Below are 26,199 nucleotides of genomic sequence, written 5' to 3'. Positions count from 1 at the left end.
ACTTGACCTGCATAATGTCTTCAAAGTGCCAAGACGGCGTAGTAGGGGAAGAACTCACAGCACTCAGGCTCTTTGCCTTTGCCGGAAGACAACGTTGCTCATGACGTTGCTCATGGTATGAAGTCATCTGTTTCTATCAATGGCGAAAGTATAGATAGCAAGGGCATCATTAATTAAGAGTGTAGCTGGAGAGGTAACTCAGCAGCTAAGAACATGTGATCCCCAGAACCCCTATGGTAGCTAACAACTGCTTGTAACTCTGTTCCCAGGGGATCCTATGCCCTCTTCTGCCTTCTGTAGGGCCCCAGGCATAGACACCCCTAGTACACAGATACACACTCAGGCAAAACACCCATACACATAAAAATTAAAATTGAAATTAAAGCCAAAAGCAAAACCTCCAACCCCACAACAATTATATGCTTAAGTGAGTTTCAGATTTCTCTTCTCTTAGAGATCTTTGCTCTCTCAATGCTACCCAGTTCCTCCTTGAGATTCTTTCCATGTCTATAAACCTAAACACAGCAATGACTCTTCCTATGGCTTCCCATGGAGATCACTAGAGGAACCGTAAAGTTATTGAAGTCTGGATCCCACCCAGAATTCTGATTTAACTGGTCTGAGATGTGACTTTGGTATAGAGAATTTTAACATTTCCCCAGTGGATTCTAATGTGCAGTTAAGGTGGACTAGTGCTGTTAGAATACTAAATACTCAAAAGACATAACTCTAAATATGGTTTCATATATTTTTATGCTACTACTACTACTTTTGAAGCTTCTCTTACTAAAATACGTGCAACATTTTTTAGTAAACTCAGGATGTTTCAGTCCCAGTGGCAGATCACCTGGAAAACTTGTTAAAGATGCAGATTTTTTAAGAAGTCCACTTTAGTTTCTGTTTCAGTGCATTTTAAGTAAATCCAGCATATGCATATGAAAAAGCATAGCCCCAGTGACTCTTGTGTGTGCTTGTATACTGGTTTAGATGTAAGGAGAATATGAAAAACAGGTTCAAGTAGGTCTAAGGGCAAACTACTCTATGATTTTGTGTTCCAATCATAAAAGATTAATACACTTTAAATTCCTGCCCCCCAAAACAAACAAGCAAACAGGTTTATTCTATTGTTTTTGACAGTTTTCTAGTAATGATCTGAATACATAATACATCTTGGAGAAAGTTAGACTTTGTGAGGAAAGAAATCAGTGAGTCTAGCCAATGCTAATCTGTATAAAAATATAATTAACAACGTACTCAATAAACCCAACATCGTTAATGCTTTAGTTTTAAAAGTGACAAAAATTCCACACTCTTGTCTTTGAAACAATTTCCACTGAGAATGTTTTCAATTTGTTTGAAAAAAAATAACCCTCGACACTTCTGTGTTTCAGAGGATTAGAGAAAAATTTAAAGCATCCAATATGTTAAAACAATTTAAAGATGCCTAGGGTAACTTAACACTTTCAGGCTTTAGGATAAGCACACATTTTAGTTTAAGGCTAAAAAATCCCCTCTGTCTAGCATATGCTGCAGTGGGAATTTAGGGAACGAAAATAAATCACTCAAGCTGGAACTACATCAAAATGTCAAATTAACACATTTCAGCTTGTAACAGTGCCATGGGATGTAATGTCTGAATGATCAAGGCCGGAGGTTGCCAAGTCACTTACAGATAATGTCCTTACTAGTAGGCTGCAGCTTTTAATTTTTCTTAACTCTGTCCTGTCTTCCCGTGCTTTACCCCACCTGACAAGTCCCCACTGTAATGAACCTAAACAGCTGCAAAGAAAACAGCTGCAGTGAAAAACATCAGCACACAAGTCTAAAAAAAATAAAAAATAAAAAAGCTAAGAAAGATACTTCTCCATGGTGGTGAAGGTTGCATTTGGCTTTCTGTAAGTGTTATGGGGGTTTGGAAAGTTAAATATCTTCCATTACTGTGTCTGAGATATCAGAATGAATGCAGAATTACTTGGAGTTAGCAGTTTCTATTTCTGCAAAATGTCCATTTGGTCCTCTGTTCTGTAACCCTTATTTCCTGGAGAGTGTGCTTTTCTATGACATCTAAACCCAAGTCCTGGCTACAGATGGATTCGTATCATGGGTTGGTTAAATTGTAGTGCCCATATACACATCAGGCCCAAGCATATATTTCCCAAGCATTTTGAGTCTACTGGAAGGATTTTTAACTTAGGAGTAAAAAGGCTCCTCAACTTTTACGGTCAGGATACAGAGAAGATATCCAGACCACAGAGGAACACCCTTCCCACCTGGACGATCCCTGTCTGTACTGAAGGAGAACAGAGCAGATATAATAAGTAGAAACCTAAGAAATGTTGGCGGCATCAACTCTGGGCTGGGCTTCCTGGTGCTTCAGCCATTGCAGCTTTTGTCATTCATGGTGTGATTTAACTGGTTTTAAACTGAGTTTCTAAACTTTGCAAGCAAACGTCTAACTAGCGTATAATGTCAAACAATCTCTTACATCCGTTCATAGTGAGAGAACAGGCTGTCTTGCCCAGGGACACATATGACAATAGAGACATTGTTCTTTGCACTTGAATCTATTAGTGTGTTCTCTCCAGACGAGGAGGCACTGGACAGCTGGTGAGATCTGCATTTATAATAGCCCCTACCAGTCACAACTGATCGCATAGGAACTTGAGGGTGAGTAGCCCCAGTTTCGAGGGAGAATGCACAGCTGCCCAAAATTTGGGGCTATGGCTTTACAGCAGTGCAACCACACTCATTTTTATTCTATTAGAGACAATCTCTATATATTGAAGCATGCAATTTCTACCTTTCTGAGAAGGGTTTTGTGGCACTGTGAATAATCAACGTGGCTGAGTGAGATATTTAAAATACCCAAACCCTAGGTTACAACGTTTGACTACCATGGTTGTCAGGAATAAAACTAAATTAGCGAGTGCCATTATTACCAGTGGCCAGTATGGGCCATGAATTTCTTGGTTCTTGGCATCTTATTTAAGAATGAAATATACATCTGATACAGAATGGAAAGGAACAATTAAAGTTTATTCAAAGGTAAGTAACAGAATTCACCAGAATACACTGTGAGTGAAGACACCCAAGGGCCCTGAGTAGCTGATTGTTTAGGCCTTTTTAGTCTAAGCCAGATCTGTCTGCCTCTACCTTCTTGGTATACCTGAAGAGTCTAAGATGGCCATTAAAGGGATGAGAAACTCACTACATTATTCAGAGGGGAGTGTGCAGCTGGATGTAAGTAGGGACTCTGTTTCTCATGGGTTGCTACATGAACTGTTAGAGGGAATTGCATACCTCATATGTACAAGTATGGTTTCAGATTGCCAAGTATTTTGTTCGAAGAGAGGTATGGATTCAGTTCAAGTCAGGTGGAACTCTGGTTAATACTATTCTCTATGCATGCATGCCTCATTATCAGCAATCATATAATAGTATATGAAAGTTACAATGGTAAATGCATACAGCCTATGCTAAGGATAAAGACCTGCAGAAATACTGCCTATCCTATCCACACATCCTGTGGCCTACCACCCTATGCTAGACCTTTGCATGACATTCTTCTGTTGGGGGTTCATACAACTGCTTTTGCCCTGTTGTAGCTATGCAGAGGTTTCCCTGTCATTCTCGCCAACAGTGGGCTTGCTCAGAACTGCATCCGCAAAAGTAAACTTATATCTTCTTGGACTCTGTCACCTGTTACTGCTGGCAATCTCCACAGCTCAGCAGGAAATGTATAGTTTTGATCAGGTAATATCTACACAGGCTATATAACATTCAGAAGGTGCAAAAGTGTAGACAATGAAAGGTTAGCACACTCTGAACTCTGACCTGGACCATCCCCTTGTTCCCCTTCCTAGAGGAAGCTGGTCAGTTTCTTATGTAACCTTTTGGGGAAACTTAATCCACAAGCTAGAGCCAAATATCAGGATTTTCAGTCAAGTCAGGCCAGGTACGGACTTGTGACTCAGGCTTGAAAGCGTACCACAGACAGACCTGTAGACTGAAAAAGTACTTGTCCTAAAGCAACTGTTGCTAACCTGTGTGTTGAGCCCCCTTTGACAGTTGAACAACCCTTTCAGAGGGGTCGCTTAATACTATTTGCATATTAGATATCTGCATTATACTTTATAACAGTAGCAAAATTACAGTTATGAAGTAGCAACAAATATAATTTTATAATTGGGGGTCACTGCAATATGAGGAAGTGTATTAAGAGGTCTCAGCATTAAGAAAGATGAGAGCCACTGTCCTAAAGAATAGTCTAGATTAGAATTCTTAAAAATGCACTGTTTCTAAACATACTAGGAGGTCTCTGGACAGTCTAGATACTCTGGATACTAGGATACTCTGGATGTCTCTGACAGTCAAGGTCCCTGCATCTGGGCCCAAGGCAGGGTACAGCTAAGCATGTATCTGCAACCAATTTGTACCCTCAAATCATCTCTCTCACTTTAATTCAGAAAAACACTTTAAGAACACAATAAAAATAATTTTAGAATAGCAAACTGTTTTCTTATTTTAACTGGCTTGAAAGTAAAATTAATTTAAAAACTGAGCTGATTTATTTTTTAAATAATTTCTCTTTCAGAGAAAAACTTTGTTTGGTATTTTTAATATGCTAAAATACTTATACTTTATCTGTCCCTGAAAAGGGTAACTGAAACAAGCAAAAACACTGGTTCTGTTTAAATTTTTATTTATATATTTTTTAATTTATTCAATTTATGAAGATTAACTAAAACACACTGTATCAAAGGTATTACAATAATCTTTCATAAAACCCACTGCATTAAAAAAAAAAGGCTAGTAAATACTTTAAAGTGAAATGGAAACTTTAGTGCTAGGTGTTAAAATAAAGACATAAATAATGTTTTTCAAAGGGAGGTATACTCAGGAGGAGGAAAATATCCTATCATATCCCATGAGTAGAGCAGGAGATTTAAATATCAGTTTAGTTCCTCATTGCCAACATGGCATTTATGTCCCAGATGAGATTCCGTAATTGATCCATAATCTGCTTCAGCTGTTGGTTCTTCTGCTTGAGTTTCTGTGAAAACAAAAGGATTTACCAACAATGTGATGTGAAATATATACACCATGAAGTTAGAAGACTAAAGTGTAGCAAGTTAGGATCCTAATGATCCAGACAGAAGCTAACCAAATATTCTGTAAAACAAAAGGTCTCCATCCTAGTTCTCTATTGCTGTGATAAGACACCATGATCAAGGCAACTTATAGAGGAGTTTGCATGCAGCTAACAGCTCCAGAGGGTTAGAATCCGTGCTCTCATGGAGGGCAGGGAGCAGCAGGGAGGGAGACAGGCTGCTTTAGTTGTAGCTGACTGTTCACTTCTTGAAACAGCCATTACTAGGTAGAGAGAGAGGGGGAGGGAAGAGGGAGGGAGGGAAGAGAGACAGAAATCAGAAGTGGCATGAATCTTTTGAAACCTCAAGGCCCATCCTTAGTGCCATCACTCTTCCAACAAGGCCAACTGCCAACACAGTTTTACCAACTAGGTCCAAGTCCTGACATTCATGAGCCTATGGGAACCATTCCCATTCAAAGCATCCCAGTTTCTACCCTGTTCTAATCTCACACTCTCAAACAGATACCCTGATCTCTAATTCAAATCCACAGAGGCCTCTGCCATCTGCTCCCATTCCTTCATAAAATATGTGACATGCAGGGTAAATAAGTGAACTATGCCACCAGTCAGAACTGGTAAGGTTGAAGTAGATTCAAAACCCTGAGGAATCTCAGAATTGAGAATGGTAGGCCTAGAACCAGCTCTCTGCCAAGCTCTATCTGTCCTGGAATATGTAACCATGACACCCCACTGAGAGGACGATGACAACCAGTCACACAGTATAAAAACCTGGAGTTCTCCATGCTGAGGTATCTAGACAGACCCCGAGTGTATAGCCAATGAGCTTCCCTTCCTGGGTATTCCTTCCCCCAAAATGTATTTAATCCCTAGTTCACCTTGAATAAGATGTATGCATTCACATCTGCCATAAAATAAAACAATACAAGCAAGGACCACCTTCTTCATCAAGGATCAATGCAGGGGGAGGCCTTCGTCCTAAAGAGTTGCACCAACATGTCCCAGAGAAGGCCTTCTCTCCTTCAGCCCCTCGGTACTCTCCACACTCAGAACCAGACCAGATTCTGCCCCATCCTGGGCTCTGCCATCCCCTTCCTGCCTGGCGAGTAGGGGAAGGGAAGACCTGTGGCTCCATTCTCAACTCCTGAGGTCTAGGGGGACCTCGGTCTGGGTTCACAGGAGATTGAGAACCACAGCATCCATCCCACATCTCGCTGTTTCTCGCCTGGAAGAACAAGGGTTAGGACCCCATCAGACTGTGTTCTGCCTCCCCTGTGTGACTTGCCTGAACCCCAGACATGAGGCAGACACAACACACAGCCTGACACATTTAGTTGTGAGAAACGTAGTATTTAGATAAACCTAGTAAGGGCAGTGGAGTATAATGGTTACCTCTACACTGTCCATCTAGACACTATGGGCGATCAGAGGCTCAGCTCTTTACCAATTAGAAATGGAGGACACTGGCCAAATTGTTTCACCTCACACCCAAAGGATGAAGGTCGTCACTGAATCTACTCTTACAGTTCATGGCAGAACCAAATGGTTTCATTTGCCTAAAATTTTACAGTTGCCAAATAATCTAATTTGATTATTAGACCAAAGTAAGCATTTGACACATGTTCATGATAGGCACAGAATGTAAGCTGTTAATACAAAAACATAAAGTATAATAAAAATGCAATGGCCAATGCAAAAGTTAATCTTCCAGAAATATAGCTGGAGTTCCTGTCCTAAGATGAGGCTCAGCCTCCTCCTAACTCGAGAGGAGAGGAAGGTGGCCTCGTGACAGGGAGGGCTCCCGACAGGAAGACCTATGCACACTTCTCACATGCTCCTGCCTCTCTATTACTGGGCACCATTAGTGTACAGTTTACAGGTACCTTAAAAATCCTTTCCTCAAGTTCTTGGTGATAAATATCAGCTTAGGTAACATGTGACACAAACAGAGATTCTGGTTAGCAGCCTCGCCAATTATTATAATAATAATTATTCAATAACACTTGGGAAACGTTAAATTGAAAGATACAATATTTTAATTAGATTATTTTTAAAGTACTCTATTTAATTGCCTCTATTTAATTTCAGGTAAACTATTACATATACACTAGGAAGAGGTCTAAAGACTTGTTACTTCATTAAAAAGCAAGCGGAGATTAAGGGTTTTATTACGTGTATCTAGATTCAGAAGTCACAAACAAGAAGGTCACTAAAGAGAGGATATTAAACACTTTCGCTAGGAAACAGAAGCAATTACAGACATTTAATGACACTAGAAATACTGATTAAATGAATGTTTGAAAATAGGATAGCACAAGACTCAGGGAAACATCTGACTGCACAGCATACAGTCTTGACTCTCTGAGGAAGGAGGATTGATATATTGAGTGTCTTGGACTAGGTTTTCAGATGACCCATCTCGCTGCGACAGTAGTCAGGAGAATGACAAGTATACTATCTAATAAAATCAAACACATTCTGAGACAGAGGAGGGTGTATTCCTACCATGGAGACCAAGACAGGGACACATCACCTGGATCCACACCAGGCATGCGTTAGGCTGGGAGGTTTGCAATCTCAGTTGAAGTCTTTAGCTCTGTAACCTGTGATCTGATCTCACACTAAACTGTTCCCTCAGTTTCCTCACATATGAACTGGCTAAACACTTAAGGTCCTGCCAGCCACACATAAAGTAGAGCCACATATAACATGATAGTCTCATAGACTTGTAAAGAACTGCAAAGTACTGAGTTTGAGTTAGTAAGCTTCACGTGGCTTCATGATGCTTCCCAGGTGGCCGCTCTTAGGCACTCCGAGGCTATGGCGCACCACTGAACATTACTTCTAGCTGTGAAATACGTTGGCTACCATGGTTTCCTTTCTAATTCCAACTTTTCAGGAGCTATGTGAGAAAGAGTTACTGAGAAAGAATAAAAGGCCAAGTTGATATTTAAAAATATATCTAATTTTGAAAGTGGGCCATAGTAGCTCACACCTGCACTCCCAACATCTAAGATGCTGAAGCAGGGTGACTGCTGCAAGTCTGAGGTCAGCTTCAGTTACACCCCGAGTTCAACACCAGCCAGCATTACATTATGGGACCCTTCCTCAAAATGATGCTGCTGCTGCTGACGATAACTTGAACTAATAAGTCATAGCATTATCTTGAATGTGACCACTTTGTGAAGTTCAGAACCTCACATCAATTATGAGTTAGATACTGCCTAACTATGTCTAGTACGGTGGCTGGTAGAGGATAAGGCCATTCAGAAGGCACACCCAGCCTCTGACAGAAAGTTAGCAAACACAAGTATCTGCCTGGGATCCCCAAAAGTTGGTGATGAGCAGAGTCAGAGAACTTGGCTGGGCTGATGGAGAATGAAGACCGTTAAGGCTTGAAGGGCAGACCACGCAATGGAAAGGGAATGCAGGGTGGCCTCGACAGGTGACGCTCACGGGGCAGCAGCATAGAAATATTTCAGAAATAGCTGAGAACCATCGAAGACTGGTCTGACGATCAAGCCCAGACTTCCGCATTGTCATTAAAACTAAGGAGCAACTGGAAGAAATAAAGTCATGTTCTTGAGTTGTTAAAAACTGAATTTATTATAACCAGCATCCAAAAAGCACCTGTTGAGGTCTCGCTCCACAACATGGTCACTGCGTAAGCCTGAAACCTCCCAATAAGACTGCTTTTAGTAACACTCATTTGAAAAGGAGCTTTGGTATGCTGGTCACACTAACTTCTAAAAATAAGGTGTACAAAAGATCTGGGCAATACTTTCTTTCTTTTTTTTTTTTCTTCTTATTAAGTGTAACACAAAGTATTTGGATAGTTCTACTAAAAAATGACCAAGTTTTAATTAACAAAGTAGCACACAAGAAAAATATCGGGAGTCAAAACATGCCACAAGACTGTCACCAGTGCAACTGACAGTTCTGCTTATTAGTGGTTAAGTTGTAAATACATTTTCATGACATGATATAAGATTTAATATATACAGCCTTGCCACTGATTGATTTTAACAGAGGCTGACAGCTGCTATTTTCAAAATCCATCAGCTGTGCATAATTTGTTCCATTAACAGGTGAGCATGTAAGCAGTGTGGATTCTTACAAAGTATGTTTATGCTAAGTCATACCATGTAATTTAATACTCATATAAAGGCTGTGACACTTGATAGAAAATGCTTTAATTTCCAAATGCTTGGACTCAATTACATGTCAATCCTTTGACGCTACCCAGTGCCTTCTCAAGTTCATTGCCCATCAACAGAGCACTTTTGAGCAAAATGAAAATTCTGATGTTCCCCAAACAGATAGTCTCAAATAAGAATTCCTCCTTTGCTTTGGAAACAGGGCTTAAGGATCTCAAAAACAAGATGCAAACAGTGAAATATTAAAATAAAACTGTAATAAATAAGTAATAAAAATCTGACTATTACAAGGTCAGAGGAACTAGGCCATTTCCCTTACTGATGGCTTCCGTCAAATCCTGAGGACCAAGTGCACGGCTCAAGGTTTCCTAGCAGGATCATGGGACTGGAGCAGATGTCATAGCAACCGGACTCACCAAAGCCACCCTGCTGCTGTGCAGTCTCTGCTGCATAACCAAGGTCTGAAAATGAGCAGGCAGAGTGAACCACAAGTTTAAGGCTACTATTTTGCTTATTTAGAATAAAGACCATGTAATATAATGATGTTCTGTATCTCTTCTTTAGATGTTACTGATTATAAAGATATGTGAAGCATTATTTAATTTAAATGTCAATGTATCAAACCACAGAACAATATTCTTCTTCTTTTTTTTTAAGTATTCCCCTAACCATGCCAGGGGCCTGGGAAGTCCTGCTGCTTCCGTTAGAGTCTCCCTTTCCCATCCACACATCTGCATGCACAGGAGGGCAGCCCAGACGCTGGGTTAGTACATGGCGGGACATTCGGCAGTCAGCAGCTCTTGGCATACAGTAGGTGCAGATATTTGAATATTAAAAGGAAAAGCTAAAAATATATTCAAGAGAAAAACTTTCAAAAACTCTCAGAAACAGAAAACTAAAATTCCTTGTCAATCATTTCAAACCCTGTCTTTCTGTTTTGCTGTTGTCATTCTTTAATGTTCCCTTTCAGCGTTAAAACCAGACATGGCTGTTATTTTTTTTTTTTTTTTTTTTTTAGGGCAAGATAATCTTTTTTTTATTCGATATAATTTTTTATTTACATTTCAAATGATTTCCCCTTTTCTAGCCCCCCACTCCCCGAAAGTCCCATAAGCCCCTTTCTCTTCCCCTGTCCTCCCACCCACCCCTTCCCACTTGCCCGTTCTGATTTTGCCGAATACTGCTTCACTGAGTCTTTCCAGAACAAGGGGCCACTCCTCCTTTCTTCTTGTACCTCATTTGATATGTGGGTTATGTTTTGGGTATTCCAGTTTTCTAGGTTAATATCCACTTTTTTTTTTAATTTTTTTATTCGATATAATTTATTTACATTTCAAATGATTTCCCCTTTTCTAGCCCCCCCACTCCCCGAAAGTCCCGTAAGCCCCCTTCTCTTCCCCTGTCCTCCCACCCACCCCTTCCCACTTCCCCGTTCTGGTTTTGCTGAATACTGTTTCACTGAGTCTTTCCAGAACCAGGGGCCACTCCTCCTTTCTTCTTGTACCTCATTTGATGTGTGGATTATGTTTTGGGTATTCCAGTTTTCTAGGTTAATATCCACTTATTAGTGAGTGCATACCATGATTCACCTTTTGAGTCTGGGTTACCTCACTGAGTATGATATTCTCTAGCTCCATCCATTTGCCTAAGAATTTCATGAATTCGTTGTTTCTAATGGCTGAATAGTACTCCATTGTGTAGATATACCACATTTTTTGCATCCACTCTTCTGTTGAGGGATACCTGGGTTCTTTCCAACATCTGGCAATTATAAATAGGGAAGAAAACTTCCCTAACCTAAAGAGAGAGATGCCCATGAATATACAAGAAGCCTACAGAACTCCAAACAGACTGGACCAGAACAGAAATACTTCCCGTCACATAATAATCAAAACACCAAATGTTCTAAACAAAGAAAGAATACTAAAGGCAGTGAGAAAAAGGCCAAGTAACATATAAAGGAAGACCTATCAGAATCACAGCAGACTTTTCACCTGAGACTATGAAGGCTAGAAGGTCCTGGGCAGATCTCATGCAGACTCTAAGAGAACACAAATGCCAACCAAAACTACTATATCCAGCAAAACTCTCAATCACCATAGATGGAGAAACTAAGATATTTCATGACAAAACCAAGTTTACCCAATATCTATCCACAAACCCGGCCCTAAAAAGGATAATAGGAGGACAACACCAATACAAGGAGGGAAACTTCACCCTGGAAAAAGCAAGGCTGTTATTTTAAAGTACTCATTTCCGTGTTTCATACTATCATAGCAGGTAAGAAATATTTTGCATGTTCTAGTGTTACAAGCTGCTACGGTTCAGGTAAGGGTCTGCCAGAGCCTTGTGTGATACAGACACAGTCCAAGGCCCTGAATGTGACTCCTGGCCCACATGGTGGCGAGAACCCATACCCACAAATTGTCCTCTGACCTGGACATCCTTCCAATTGACTTGCTTTTTAGCAATGAATTTTATTCTCCTCTTTTTGGTTTGAGACTTAAGTGAATCAAGCCTTAGTCCCCTTTTATTTTTGTCTCTGGTCAGCACATCCTCTAGCGCTCAAAAAATAGGTCAGGGGCTCTGGATATCACATAGCGGGTAAAGTGCTTGGATGTGACCATGACGATCAGAACTGGGATCCAAGCACCAACACGAAAGTCAGGAGTGCCCATGTACACCTGTAAACCTAGTATGGAGGTCCCGTGGGCTTGCTAACCAACTGTTCTACCCAAAATGCCAAGCTGCAGGTTCAGGTGGCCTTGCTTCAAAAGAATAAGGTGGAGGGCAAATATGAAACACACACCTTTAATCCCAGTATTTGGGAAGCAGAGGCAGGCAGACCTCTGAGTTCAAGTTCAGACTGGTCTACAAAGGGAGTTCCAGGACAGCCAGGCTACATTGATGAAACACTGTCTTAAAAAAAACCAACCAACCAACCAACCAACCAACCAACCAACTAACCAATTAACCAAAATATAAAGTGGTGCCAGTGACAGAATAAAACACCCATGATCTCTGGCTATATATGTACACAAAAGGAAAAACAAATGCAGGACAAAGAACTAAGAAATATAGAGAACTTGGAGGTCATTAGATGGGTGCTGTCTCTAGCCTATTAAGAGAAGATACACACTTCCTTCCCAATCCCACATTCCTTTTTAAAAATTAACTTCCACACAATACAACCTGATCTTAAATAGGGAATTTAAAGTATCTAGATTGTTTCCTCTTTGTAAGAACCTGCACTTCAAAAATGTAACTATAGTACAGAGAATCTGAGTGAAGTCACTCACTATAAATCAGAAAACAAACATGGAAACAATTGCTTTTACTGGAAAATAGACAAACTTTGTGAATCTGTATATCTACCTATTTGCTGAATTGTAAAAAACTTATTGCTGGAAAATATTGTGGTAAAAGTATGCATGATAATCTTTTCTTCTTTTTCACATCAATAAAACAGTTATAAACCCACATAGAGAAAAGCGAACAAGAAGAGCTTGCTTGCCCTTCCTCCCTTCCTCCCTCCCTCCCTCCCTCCCTCCCTCCCTCCCTTCTGTGCTTGGTAGGCAAGTGCCCTACCTCTCACCTACACACATCTCTTGCCAGACAATTCTTGATGCATGAACACAGTTTCAAGACCTAAATTCCATTTCTCAGGCCCTTCTGCATTCCAGCCAATTTCATGCTATGAGTTTTTTGTTGAAATAGTGACTAATTACTTCTGCTTTTGTTGGAAATGGTCTTTTTAATCATCGCTCACCTTTACTAGGAAGCTGTGAGGTTTTGTGAGCCGTACCAGTGATCTGCCTACGAGATCGCTCACTGGTGCAACACTGGCATGAGTGCTGGGGAGGAACCACCAGCTTCTGAGTGGATGGAGGCTGCTCCGTGAGACAGAGCCCATACTCAAGATTATTAATGAGACCTGGAATCTGAGACTAGACAGGTGATGGGTCCAGGAGAAAACCTACTATTATTAACCTACTGTTTAATGAACACAGTGATAAAACTCTTAATGATATATTGCTATAGCCACAAACAGTGCATCCTCAACTCTCATCTGAGAATCTTCCTCTTAGAGTGGATGGTAAACAGTCTCACGGCTGGGCAATGTGTACAGAGAGAGACTTTGGACTACTTTGTCCTAAAACAAATGTCTTTATCACACTCTTCTCGTCTCAGAGATCTAAGTGAGAAAGTGACAGACACATTCTAAGAGTCAGCGTTAGTGTACTGTAAGGAAACAGCTTTTTCCAGACACAACAGGACAGATGCACATATGAACTTAAAGAGATGAAAACAGCATGGACAAGATCTATAAATGTTCTCAAAAGACAAAGCCCAGCACAAAGGATGGGAAGTGGGCATGAAGTCCCAGCCCTAGTTTGTAGAATCTATCTGCAAACGACAGCTTCTAGGAGAGAGTAGGTGGACACTGAGTGTATCAATCACACTACAGGGCAGGCCCATGCTAGTGAGTTGGCAATGCAAATCAGACTGCTCATTTTCCATAGCTTTCTCCTTTTGTCTTTTAAGAAGAAGAAAGAATATGAAGTAGAGAGGGTTAGAGAGGCGATATGGGAAGATTTGGGGGCAAAGGAAAAGAAAATGGTAACAATATACTATATGAAATTCTCAAAAATACATTTCTAAGTTACAATGTTTAAATCTATCTCCTGTTTTTCTTTCTTCTAGATTTTTGAATACATTTTCCTTATTATTTTTCCAACTTTTTGAACATAATCCTTAATACTGAAATTTATTTTCATATACAGTGGTATAAATGTTATTTAATTCCCCATTTTCTATTTCTAAAGATTAATTTTCCACATAATCTCTTTCCTGTCAGATGACATTCTTATATTCATCAGGAAAACTTTTTTTCTGGATATTATTTTACCAATCTGTTTATTCCTGGACCAGAATTACATGCTTATTTATACTTTATAAAATGTTTCACATTAATTTTAATTTTATAAAAATTTTATATTATACTTTATAAAATGCTTCACATTAATTTTCACATTAATTATTGAAGTGAGCAATCCTGCATTATTAATTTTATTAATTGGATTTTAAAGTATATTTTTTATGTTTTCAGAAGAAAATCTCATTTTGGTTTTACTTGGCTTTCACCTCGTATTGTACTAAAAGCCTCTTATTTTCTTTTCTTTCTTTTTTTTTCACACTTTCAAGTTTAGTCTTATTAGGATTTGGATTATTCTGCACAAAATTATGAAGTAATTAAGATTGGTATTTTATAATATTTATTGTTCTCCCAAGAGCTTTATATGTTCGTTTTCTCTCTCTCTCTCTCTCTCTCTCTCTCTCTCTCTCTCTCTCTCTCTCTCTCTCTCTCTCTCTCTCTCTCTCTTTTGAGACAGGGTTTCTCTGTGTAACCCTGGCTGTCCTGGAATTCACTCTGTAGACCACGCTGGCCTCGAACTCTGAGATCCGCCTGTCTCTGCTCCCAAGTGCTGAGATTAAAGGCGTGCAACACCATTGCCCAACATATGTTCTCTTTAATTATTTAAAAATTACTTTCTGTATTTTGACAAGCCCAGTCCCTGTTACAATCCCTACCCACTTAGGTCTTTCTGCACCTCTGGCTTGGCCAGAGTTACCATGGCTTGCAGCGTTATACCTCAGGGTTAAGTCTGGTACTCACCCTTTCCTTTACAGAACTTTTTATACACGCCACTTGTTACCAGGTAAAGTTTTCTGAACATTTAACAGGGTTGTAAATTAACTATTTTTGAGGACTTGTTTGCTGTCTTCTTGAAATGGTTATAACTTCTATAATAGTATTAAACACACGGGTAGATTTTATTATATGACATTTTAAACAGGAATATTTTTATACTCTACTTATATAAAAACTATGGCTACTTATGAAAAATAAAAAGGCGGAAAGAAACTGTTCTTGTTTGAAGCACTGACTCAGCATGGCGTGCTGGAGTACTGCAAATGCCTTTTAGCCACCTGGGAAAAGGCTTTCCAAGTAAGTGACGGCCTATATTATGCACATGAACTGAATTACCTTTCCACAGCTCAGAAGGCCCTTTGTTGCCATGGTAGATTGCTAACATGCTGGTGCATTCTATCAAGTAGGGTGAAGGGTGCTAGTTTATTAGGAAGCCTTTGGTGGGCGAGGGCACATCTCATCCCGAATGAACCCCTAGCTCTCTGGACTGTTCTGTGCCATGAGAACTATCTGAAGTTTAATAAATGTTCTCAGCTTTTGGGGAGGAGGTGGGATAACACAGTTGTAACACCTGTAATTTCGTCACAGGCTCGACAGTCCCACGTCCTGCTGGAGGTTTTGTATCATTTGCTGTCACACAGAAGGGAGGTGCACGGGCTGTGCACAGAGTGCGCCGTGGGCTCTGTGAGAGATGTGCAGAGGGAAATCCATGACCTTCCCGACTTCACACCACAGTCCTGCTGACCTCGCACTTCCTGCCTTGCTCTAAATAGGGCGACTGTGCCACAAAACCAACACCACGCAATTCCAAAATCCAACTGCGTTTTACAGTTATGCTGGGTCCCCTACTAATTTTTATCGAGAACTCTGAGATATAAAATATACGGCCCGATAAATCACCTTATTTACTTCCACAATTTCTCGCCTCTCTTCGCTAGCAAAACGAGGTGGGCCAGCCCGGTCGTCGTTCTTGGAGCCGTCTTCATCCACGTACGGGATCAGTTGCTGGAAGTGACGGGACAAGCAGAGAGTAAGAGCCTATCTGATTAAACCGCTACAGAGACCGCATCTGCTGAGAAGCCAGGTTGTTTTTTTTTTTTTTTTTTTTTTTTTTTTTTTTACGTGTTTTTAATGGTTTAAAAATAGCTTCTTTTCTGGTGAAGGCCTGAAATCACAGTTTTAAAAGCTATCATTTCATTGTATTCTATGAACCAGACTTCAGCTGAAGCATGGATACAAACAATGCAAGAAAGGGGCCAGAGGGAGCGGATTCGAGAGGAAGCAAGGCCAGGGGCTGGGTGGGGCTCATGGGAAGAAATGGGGGGAAGAAAAGGGGAAGATGATAGAATCGTATTTTAACTTCAACAATTAAAATAAGTTAAAAAGATTAACTACCCGAAGACCTTAGTTTCCCAATCCAATTTACCATGTTTAACTGAAAACAATAATAATAATGGAACTTATTCTTCCCTCAAAAAACTACGGCTGCCACATATTCAGTAATACTCTATTCATCTGGTGCGCAGATATGCAACCGTGAGATGCTGGCTGAAAATGGAAAGACACGTAAGATGCAGCTGCTGTTCTGATAGACTTGGTCTGTTCAAAGTAAGTCAGGCTTTCCTTTACACACACTAGAAGGAAGGACTTCCAAGGACATGTGTGATGCAAATGCACCCACACCTCACAATTCCAGTGGCTACACAACATTTTATTTCTCTTAACTTCTTTTACTAGTGAAAAAGAAAACCATATACCATGAAGATTTTTACAGAGCAGTGACCCCCTCTAACAGAAATACGTGGGACTATGTATGGCCTATGACAGTGCTTCCTGGGGGAAAGTCCTTGGAAATGCGGCTGGCATTACGACGTTTTCTACTGTCAGATATTGCCATGAAGAAACAGTCACTGTCTGGCCCTCCCAGCGAATGGTTTTGTGCTCCTGGCACACATATGATCCAGATGGACAAGCATGCCTCGTCCCCCCACTGCAGAGCTCTCTGAAGACAGCCTCCTGCCTCCAGCCTCGCACTGCTTCCTATGGAGCCCTCCGAGCTCTCCAGTTTTCCTCCTTTATCATTCTGATGTGTTCTGGTCTCTTGCAGAAGACGTGTACTCCATCTCCCCCCAAGTCACGGCTTTCTTCTCACTAATGCTCTTTTCTTCAAAGACTAATTTCCAGCTGCTGGCTTTGGTTCATTACTCCCTGTTTCAGCTTTAATCAACTGTTCGGACTTTTAGCTGTTACCATTTTGATGAAGTTCTACTCAAACACAACTTGTCTCAGCAATGGTTAAAAAGTTGCCAATAACAATTAAGTATTTATTCTAAGAATAACAAAAGAAATCACTGCCACTAAAATCACAAAAAAAAAAATCATAAGCAAACAAAAAAATATCACTATAAGCCTGGAAAACAAATGCTATGAATATCATTAATGAAAAAAAAATACACATCTATATCTCTTCTCCGAGGTAAAACTCCTAATATTAAATTGAGTAATAATATTGCTAAAGGAGACGAGCTGACAGTGCTGGGCCGCTGACGTGCATGCTCCAGCCATCAAAGCTCACCTCGACAGGAATGGGGTCCACTCCGCCACAGTTCTCATTACATTTGTCGTAGACCAGTCGTAGCTTCCTGAAGAGGATAGAAAGCTGCCGGAGGTGGTCCTGGAGCTTCGTCAGCCGGTCTTGGTAAGTTCCAGTATGGTAAGTGACCCCATTTGGCAGCTTAGCAGCAAAGTAAACAACAGAAATAGTGAAGTTTTAACAACAATCCACATCCATTTATTAGTAACTTAGCTCAATGTTTCACTGCAATAAAAGAGCCTTAGAAAAGGCTTTGTGAAAAGACTGACGGGTCACAGCTGACATGTCTCAGTCCATTAATGTCAATAAATACACAATCGTAATATTACTATAACATAAAAGTAGACAGCCGAACTTGCCCAGGAACTACATATATTATGTAAATACATACACACACTCACACACACACTCACACACACACACACACAAAATACATGTATCTAAAACCATAGGTTTTATTTTGCATAAATGAGACAATAGGCTCTCATATTTCCAAAAGCATTTTCAAAATGTCTTCTTAACTGACAAGAAAGAGTAAGATGAACAAAGCACAAAGTAAAACACAGACTACCCACGTCCACTGAAAAACCGTTAACAGAAGACAGGCGTATAAATCAACATATACCAGAATATTATTAATAAATCAACACAAACTACTATGATCATATCTATTCTGAGTCATCAAACCTTAATTCAAACATCAGCCCGGCCTGGTAGCATATGTCTGTAACCTCTTTCAGGAGGATCACACGTTCAGGGCCAGCCTGCTACAGAAAGTGAATTCAAGGCCTGCTTGGATAAATTCATGAGGTCATGTTTTGAAAGGAGAAGTGAAGGCAGGCAGGTGATACCGCTCTGGTGAGGCGTTTGCCCCACTTACACAAGGCCCCAGGTACAAACGCCTGGGGCATAGCGACTGACACTAATTAATTAATGACATAATTTTCCCAAAGAAGCCAGAAGTATTCATTGAAATAATTACAAAGTTGGAATGTGAATGGGCTTGAACTTGATTTCTTTCTCATTCCCATGGTCCCTTTTGCAAATGTTACATCTTCACGGCTCAGGGGACAGAGCTTCTGAAATCTGTGAATGATTTCCAGTTTTGGGAATCCTCAGCACTGATGCACTTTAAAGTGCCTCAGTGAGGTATGATAAAGCACCAAGGGCTCTTGGCTGCCCCACATTTTAAGATAGCATGGTACTGGACGGGTTCATGCTTCCATGCAGATCTGACAGGCTCCAACAATACAGAGCAGCAGTTGCAGGACCCTGCTTCCTGTCTGAATGAGAGGCGTGGTGATGACACTCATCAGGCTCCTGGATCAGGACATCTTACCCGGCCTGCCACTTTGCCCGTACGCTCTACTTAGAAAAACTGGAACTCCTCTTTGTAGCGTTATTTTAGCACACGAGGTTTGGTGTACAGTCTGAATAACTCCAATGAGCATTTCACCCCCAGGTCTGTGCTTATGTGTTCACGAGAAGTCTATGTCAGGTACAAAAGATTGATGAGCCTTATTATGAAGAAAAGCAATCCTGTTGAAATGCAACGAATTATGCACCTGAAACCTGCCCACGTAGTAAGTTTGGATATTGGTGTTTATACAACATCAGCTCACCACTCACCTTGCGTGTGTCAAGCATTGCTCTGGACGCAAGAATGGCGGTGAGCGTGAGTGATGAGGGCTCCGCACACCACAGAACTTATGGTAATAGCACCTACCATCCCCACCCCGCTGCATGCTGTGGGGCAGTTACTCAGCTGCGATGCTCATCAATAACCAGCTCCCTCATGAATATGGATGAAGCCTCATAAATATATCACCCTCCCAGATACTAAAAAGGCATTCAACTAAATTCGTCATCTATTCACCATATATGAAAAACATATTTACGTTATAAAGCCAGCATCATGACTGATGCGCAGATATTGGAGGAGTTCTCACTAAGGTCGGGGACAAAAAAAGGCATATACTAAGACCACTGTTTCTGTTGTTGCATTGTTGCAGAGGAGACCATAGAAGAAGGGCTGGAACCCTAAAAATGAAGTAATACAGTGATCACTGTTTACAAATGACACCATAAAAAGCCACTAAGGATAAAAGAATCCCCATAAGGAGGTTAAGTATAAAATTAAGAAAGAAGTTTTAATAGCTTTGCTTTCATCTCTAAAAAGAAAACGGAAAACAAGGACCTATACATTAATAAAAAAATCTAGGAATAAATTTAGAAAAGATAAAAAATAAAAATTTGGGCTGGAGAGATGGCTCAGAGGCTAAGAGCATTGACTGCTCTTCCAGAGGTCCTGAGTTCAATTCCCAGCAACCACATGGTGGCTCACAACCATCTGTAAAGGAATCTGGTGCCCTCTTCTGGTGTGTCTGACAGCTATGCTGTACACATATAAATAAAATAAAATAAAAAATTAAAAAAAAAATTTAAAATACAAAATGAAAAAAGACATTCCATATTCTTGGTCATTATGACAGTGTAAGGTTTTCTAGACTGAAGAACCAATAACATCACTAACAGGTTTTTCTTGTTTTTCTAGATGTATGTGGAAAAGTAAACAAAGAATATTTATTATGAAAATGGACATATAAACACATCAGAAAAACTCGGACAATATTTGAGAATAAGGCCTCAGAGCTTCAAAGACAGCAGCTATGGGGAAAGAAGCAACAGCCAAGACAGATACATCTGTAAGAGGCTGAAACTGGACCAGCAGGGCGGCGAGGTGAGCTTTCCTTTCCTTTTAGTCTTTATGCTTCTCTCACACAGCACATCCACATGGTCTCACAGGTTACAATAGGACTAGGCCCAAACCCTCTGTCAAGCCGGGACCAGGCAGTCCAGTGGGAGGAAAGGGGTCCCAGGAGCAGGAAAAAGAATCAGAGACAACCCCACTCCGTTCGATCGTCAGGAGATTTACAAACATCCCAAGTTTAAGGACTGCATCATGTATGCAGAGGACCTAGCACGAAGCTATGGTTGCTGCTTCAGGCCCCGTGAGCCCGTGAGCCTGCTCAATTGAAGCTAGCTACTTCTAAAAGCTCCTCACCAGGTGCGGGTGTGCCTCTGTGTGAGACATTATCATCAGTTCCAGCCTAGGAGTGAGTGCTTTAAAGCACTCTGACTACAGTATTTCATTGCAGTGGAATACCACAAGCGGGGGTGGGGGGGGAGGGGGAGAGGGGTGGGAGAGGGGGAGGGAGAGAGAGAGAGAGAGAGAGAGAGAGAGAGAGAGAGAGAGAGAGAGAGAGAGAAAGAGAGAGAGAGAGAGGTGTACTTTCTATACACGCATGAATAAATCCCAAAGCTTATCAAATGAAAAAGACAAACTACAAAGCAGTGTGCACATCTTCCTGTATCTGTGCAAAACTGAGGGATAAGCCAAAACACACCCAGAGTTGATTAAATATGCAAGGGGAATTTGGAAGGGAACTACAAACAGCGGCTAGAATCATTAATAAGCTCTGCTTACAGAGGGGGATTAGGTCCTAGCAGAAAGGAAAATGTTCATGGTAGTTTGTAATTATTTCTAAATTATGAATATATTATGTATTCAAAATATAAAGTAAAAGATTAAAAGGATAACTAACAGAGTCAAAGCAATGCCATTTTCTATAGGGAATCTTAATCTGGAACCCAGGGATATTTGGGGACATACTTCTCAACACCTTGAATACTTTTCTTTCAAAATGTTTGCTAATTTCCTTCTTCTAAGAAAAGTCTACAGTTTTTAGAATCTTGAGCAGTTAAAAGAGAGCGAATACACAAAGAATTGTTTTTCTTAAAGAAATTCTTAGAAGTAACTGTACCAGTGTGTAATTGCGCATTTTCGTGGACTGGTGCAGACAATTTGAAATCTGGGAATTTTAAACAGCATGGGAGAGTTCCTCCTGCTCAGAGCCAGGTTAGATCCTCACTGGTCCAGAGGATGCCGGAAACTGTGGCATGATGTCCCTGTTCATAGGGACTGTGTATACAGACTGTGACGGAGTATAAGATTAATAAAAATGAAGCAGAAAAATGATAACAGCGTGCCGTAGAAAGCTCCGAACAAACAAAAGCTACGTGTAAGCCGTACTCTCCTTCCTAAAATATCCATTTAAACATCCCTATGAACCACGCATAATGGAAATTGGATAAGCAGCCTACGGTTAAATGAACATTCATATTGTTCACAGTTAAGAACATTTGTTTGCATCATCGCTTCTGACTTTTTGGAACTCGAAGGTCACTCTCTTGTTGCTTTTTAGGGCCACTGCAATGTCCCGCAAGGAGCTGGATATAAGTTTGGGCACAAACCGAAAGGCAGACAGGCACCTTGCAGCCCTTACAAACCAGTTAGAAAAACAGATCTACCTGGAGCTCGGTTATGGGCCGGGACTTACAGAAAGTCTCTTGCAGGTGATGGAGTCGAGTCCTGTCTCTGTTACTAATAAAGATAGCTTAACAACTTAAAAGATGCAACAACAGGTTATTACACTCATCTGTGATGGTGGGTGGTCCACTTACTCTCTCTTTGATCCTCACTTTCCTTAACTGTAAAACAGGAATAAAAAAATACCTCTTAAAAATGTTCTTACAATTATGTACCTGACCCAGAGGAGTAATTGGCAGGGGTTTAGTGTCTGTGCCCATACCTGCTTCTACACACTCTAATCCAGATGCTGACACAGGGCAGGCGAAACCTAAGAAGCACAGTGCCCACTGAATGCAGAGACATCATACAACCCACACTCCAGTCATTTTGTTATGAATCGATTCACTCGAAACTGCCAAAGAACTTCAAACTTCCCTTTTGAGTCCACTAATGATACTCTCTTTGTATAACATTTCACACTGAGTTACTGACAGAGTACTAAGAGATTCCCACAAAACAGAATCGCTTTTATAAAAAAAATCAGAGATGAAAATCTCAACTATTTTTTCTTAAAGCAAACAAAAGCCATAAAGTAAAAGCTGTTAACAGTCTCAAGACATGGCATCAATTATATTCCGCTGAGTAGCTTTGGGGCAGTCAGTTTACCTCTCTGACCCACAGACTCCTCAAGAGTAGAACGACGATGCTTTCTGCATCTTGTAGCGTTAGGACAAGCAAGCCCTAAGGACAACCATCAAACTGTACCATAACAATCTGCTGAACTCAGGCCCGAACTGATTGCCATAACCATCCCTTCAGAATTTAGCCAGGTCAGAAGCACATGGAAAGATTCAAAGAGCGAAACTTCCATAGGAAACATCCACTGCTTTTTAAATTTTAAGTTTGACACCAAAAACAAGAACTGTGGATGAAAAAAAAACCAACAAGTAGGATGCCCTCAAAATTATAAACCCTCTGCTCCTCAAACGATGTCTTGAAGGAAAGGAAGTGAGAGACAGACTTAAGTCTCTGGAAAAGTAAAGAGATACCATAGTAACAAATGATGATAAAGAAGAGGGAAACAAGGACACTTAGACGCTGCTTTCTGATGGAGAATCAAATAGATCGGAAAAATCACACACACACATACGATTTAGTAATTCCACTCTGAAATCAACTGAAACACATTCTCATACAAAAGTCTGTTAGAAAATTCTCTTTGGTCATTATTTGTAAGGGCAGCACTATTTTTAAGAGCTCCAAAGTATAAAATCCCCAAACATGGCCCCACAGACGAACAAACGCAAAAGGCCGGCATGTATTCACGCAACAAAATAGTAAGAGAAAAATTACATACATGTACACTGAAAGAAACTAGGCCAACAGGGCTCACCTGAGCTACGCGATTCTTACCACATACAACTGGAAAACACTAACAGTGTCTCGCTGGGGGTGGAGGCAAACGTGACACAGGGGTGTAAGGAAACTTCTTGGATAACAGCTGATTTCACTATTGCGACTATGATGAGGTCACAAGTATATCCCTAAATATGTCAAACTTTACATTAGCACAGCTTACTGTAGTCTAGTTAAGTCTAGAAAGCGGGTAAGCGATTGTCTGAATTCTTCAGCTTCTGGGCATCTCCTCCAGGAGAAATTTTGCTCTAAAAAATTTAAAGTAATTTTAAAAGGCAAGTAATGGTGCGATCCATTTGAACTTTGAAAAACACAATGTTTATAAAACAAGGTCCAGTCTAGAAAAGGTGACTTCAATACCAACTAAGCCCAAGATCTTTGGGGACTGGCACATAGCAGGGACACTTTGGGGCTGGTGGTAAAGGGGATAGCAACTGATGACTCTATGGAGTTGGAGGACAGATGTATGCTTGTGACACTTCTGGGCATAATGGGGTGGGGGAAGAGGCGCATGCTGGGGAAAATCGGGGTCACCGTGTCTGGAATCGCTCAAGTCAGGTGGCAGACTCATGCTGGGGACATTGGGTATAACGGGGTGTCCACCTGATGTATCCCTGAGCAAGGGACAGATGCATGCTGGGGACTTTGGGTGTAAAGGGGTGTGTCCATGCCTGAGGGTTTTGCAGGGCGTGGGACAGACACATACTCCACATACACCAAGGGTGTAAAGCAGGATGGCCAGCCTGAGGTCTTCCAGGTCTGGGGTAAGGAGGAGGTGGGACCTCCACACCGGAGGTCTCTCAGGGCAAGGGCATGCAGGTGTGGTGTGCAGGCGACCCGGCCATCCTGAGGTCGCCCGCGGAGGCCCGCTTTCACCAGCTCCGTCACCCCAGGCGCCCACCTGCATGTTCCTGAGCAGCTGGAAGATCTCCATGGTGCGGTACACGATGTCCTGCACGGTCTCCTGCCCGATGCGGCACAGCGTGGCCGTGTTGACCTCGCGCGCAGCCTGCTGAGCTTGCGGGCCGCCGAAGGGCCCGGACGCCATGCCCGTGGGCGCCAGCGGAGGGGTGGACATGGCACCCACAGCGGCTCGGGTCCGGCGCGAGCCCACTCTGCCGATTTCAAAACAAGCGGCGCCACTTCCGCCCGCCGTGACGCAAGCGCGGTACCGGAAGACCCAGGGGCCTGGCGCCCACGCGGAGCCTGACGCGATTGGGCTACGCGCTTGGCTAGGCAAGACAGACAGGAAAGAAACCAATCAGAAGTAGAGTTTGGTCCAGGGGGCGGTACTAGTGATAGATGGTGGACTTTCCCAGAGTCCTGTCTGTCATTCTGCCCTAAGTGGTGTGTGTTTGTATTTCTCTGCTTGTGTTGGGTTCTTGCAGAGCGCTCTTTCTTATAGCAAACCTAATTACTAATTACTGTCTTTTTTTTTTTTTTTTTTTTTTTTTTTACAGATGAGATGGCTCAGAGGGCTTGAATTAGTTGTTGCACTAGCAATCTCCTGTTCAAAGGCAAAAAACATGATTTCTGTTCTCGTACACTTCTGGGTAACAAAAACCCTGCTTCCAGGATTGCTTTTGTTTCCTGCTTGAGTACTTTCGAAGTTCCTTTAAGTAACACACTTGTAGGCATGCACTATGTGATTGTGGAACTACAGTAATAATCCCTCCTAAGGAAGACCCCAATGTAAGCCTGAAATTGCAACCCCAGATATTTATCTGCATTTCCTATACATAAGTGTCGACAAAAACATTACTATGTAAATTAGACACAGTAAGACATTAATGATAGTGTAAGTATAGCAATATATTACAATCATTTCAAACTTGACAATGATTTCTAGAAATTTTAATTGAGCAGTTTTGAACCGTAGTTGTCTTATGCTACAAAATGTCAAACCTCAAGTAAAGGTGGGTTTCTGTACCGCCTCATAATGTGGTTTTGTTTACTTTCTGATTCTCCTTACTTCATGCACATGCTAAAATGCAATTAGCTCTTATTCTATTTTATTTATTTAATTATTTAATTATTTAATTCACTTCCTAATGTTCTCAGGATTTAATGGTAGACTCGTTGAAATGGTCAAAAAGTAATTACTAAAAAATTTGTAAATAATATACGGAATGCCAAAAACAATTATAAAAAAGCAAAGAAAAGGGGGGAACCTTTCTCTTATAGCTTACCGCATATTTCAAAGGCAAAAAAAAAGAAAGAAAAAAGAAACCAGTAACAAGGACAAATGATTACATCTTGAGGAGTAGGTGGCACAGACTTCCCAGAAAATGGCTGCTAGGAATGTCAGAAGAAACACTGTAGAGATTTCAAGCATATTAATCTGCTGTTCAGGTGGTCATGTATTAGCATACGAGTTAAGCACCAACCCTCTGCTGTGCCCTACGATAGAAACAGCATAGTGAAAAGTTCGTTGAGCCTGCCTTCATGGAGAATAAACATTAATTACTGTGATGACTATATTAGGGGGAGAGCCCGAGGTCCTGATGTCACCACACTCTTTTTTTTTTTATTCGATATAATTTATTTACATTTCAAATAATTTCCCTTTTCTAGCCCCCCCACTCCCCGAAAATCCCATAAGCCCCCTTCTCTTCCCCTGTCCTCCCACCCACCCCTTCCCACTTCCCCGTTCTGGTTTTGCCGAATACTGCTTCACTGAGTCTTTCCAGAACCAGGGGCCACTCCTCCTTTCTTCTTGTACCTCATTTGATGTGTGGATTATGTTTTGGGTATTCCAGTTTTCTAGGTTAATAGCCACTTATTAGTGAGTGCATACCATGATTCACCTTTTGAGTCTGGGTTACCTCACTTAGTATG

At 41.1% G+C, this 26,199-nt stretch overlaps 1 protein-coding gene across 1 annotated transcript; it reads right to left on the bottom strand.

The window, feature by feature from the left end:
* Positions 1-4,685: 4,685 nt before the first annotated feature.
* Med30 (mediator complex subunit 30) lies at positions 4,686-24,524 on the bottom strand. The gene is made up of 4 exons (XM_052161126.1): positions 24,263-24,524; positions 17,556-17,714; positions 15,881-15,985; positions 4,686-5,053 (listed from the first exon to the last, which is right to left on the bottom strand). Exons 1-4 carry the CDS (start codon positions 24,437-24,439, stop codon positions 4,958-4,960), a joined length of 537 nt encoding a protein of 178 aa, XP_052017086.1. The 5' UTR covers positions 24,440-24,524; the 3' UTR covers positions 4,686-4,957.
* Between the last annotated feature and the right edge of the window lie 1,675 nt (positions 24,525-26,199).

The sequence above is a fragment of the Apodemus sylvaticus genome, chromosome 17 (genome assembly GCF_947179515.1).
Source record: "Apodemus sylvaticus chromosome 17, mApoSyl1.1, whole genome shotgun sequence".
Classification (NCBI taxonomy): Eukaryota; Metazoa; Chordata; class Mammalia; order Rodentia; family Muridae; genus Apodemus; species Apodemus sylvaticus.
This window is presented reverse-complemented; position numbering and strand designations above follow the sequence as displayed.

What these genes read in the sequence shown, in the direction of transcription:
- Med30 (XM_052161126.1), bottom strand. Translation starts at nt 24,439, where the DNA reads ATGTCCACCCCTCCGCTGGCGCCCACGGGCATGGCGTCCGGGCCCTTC. An exon ending in AGCTGCTCAGGAACATGCAG is followed by an intron (nt 17,715 to 24,262) that starts GTGGGCGCCTGG and finishes TTTGCTGCTAAG; the next exon opens with CTGCCAAATGGGGTCACTTA. An exon ending in TGGACCCCATTCCTGTCGAG is followed by an intron (nt 15,986 to 17,555) that starts GTGAGCTTTGAT and finishes CGTCACTTCCAG; the next exon opens with CAACTGATCCCGTACGTGGA.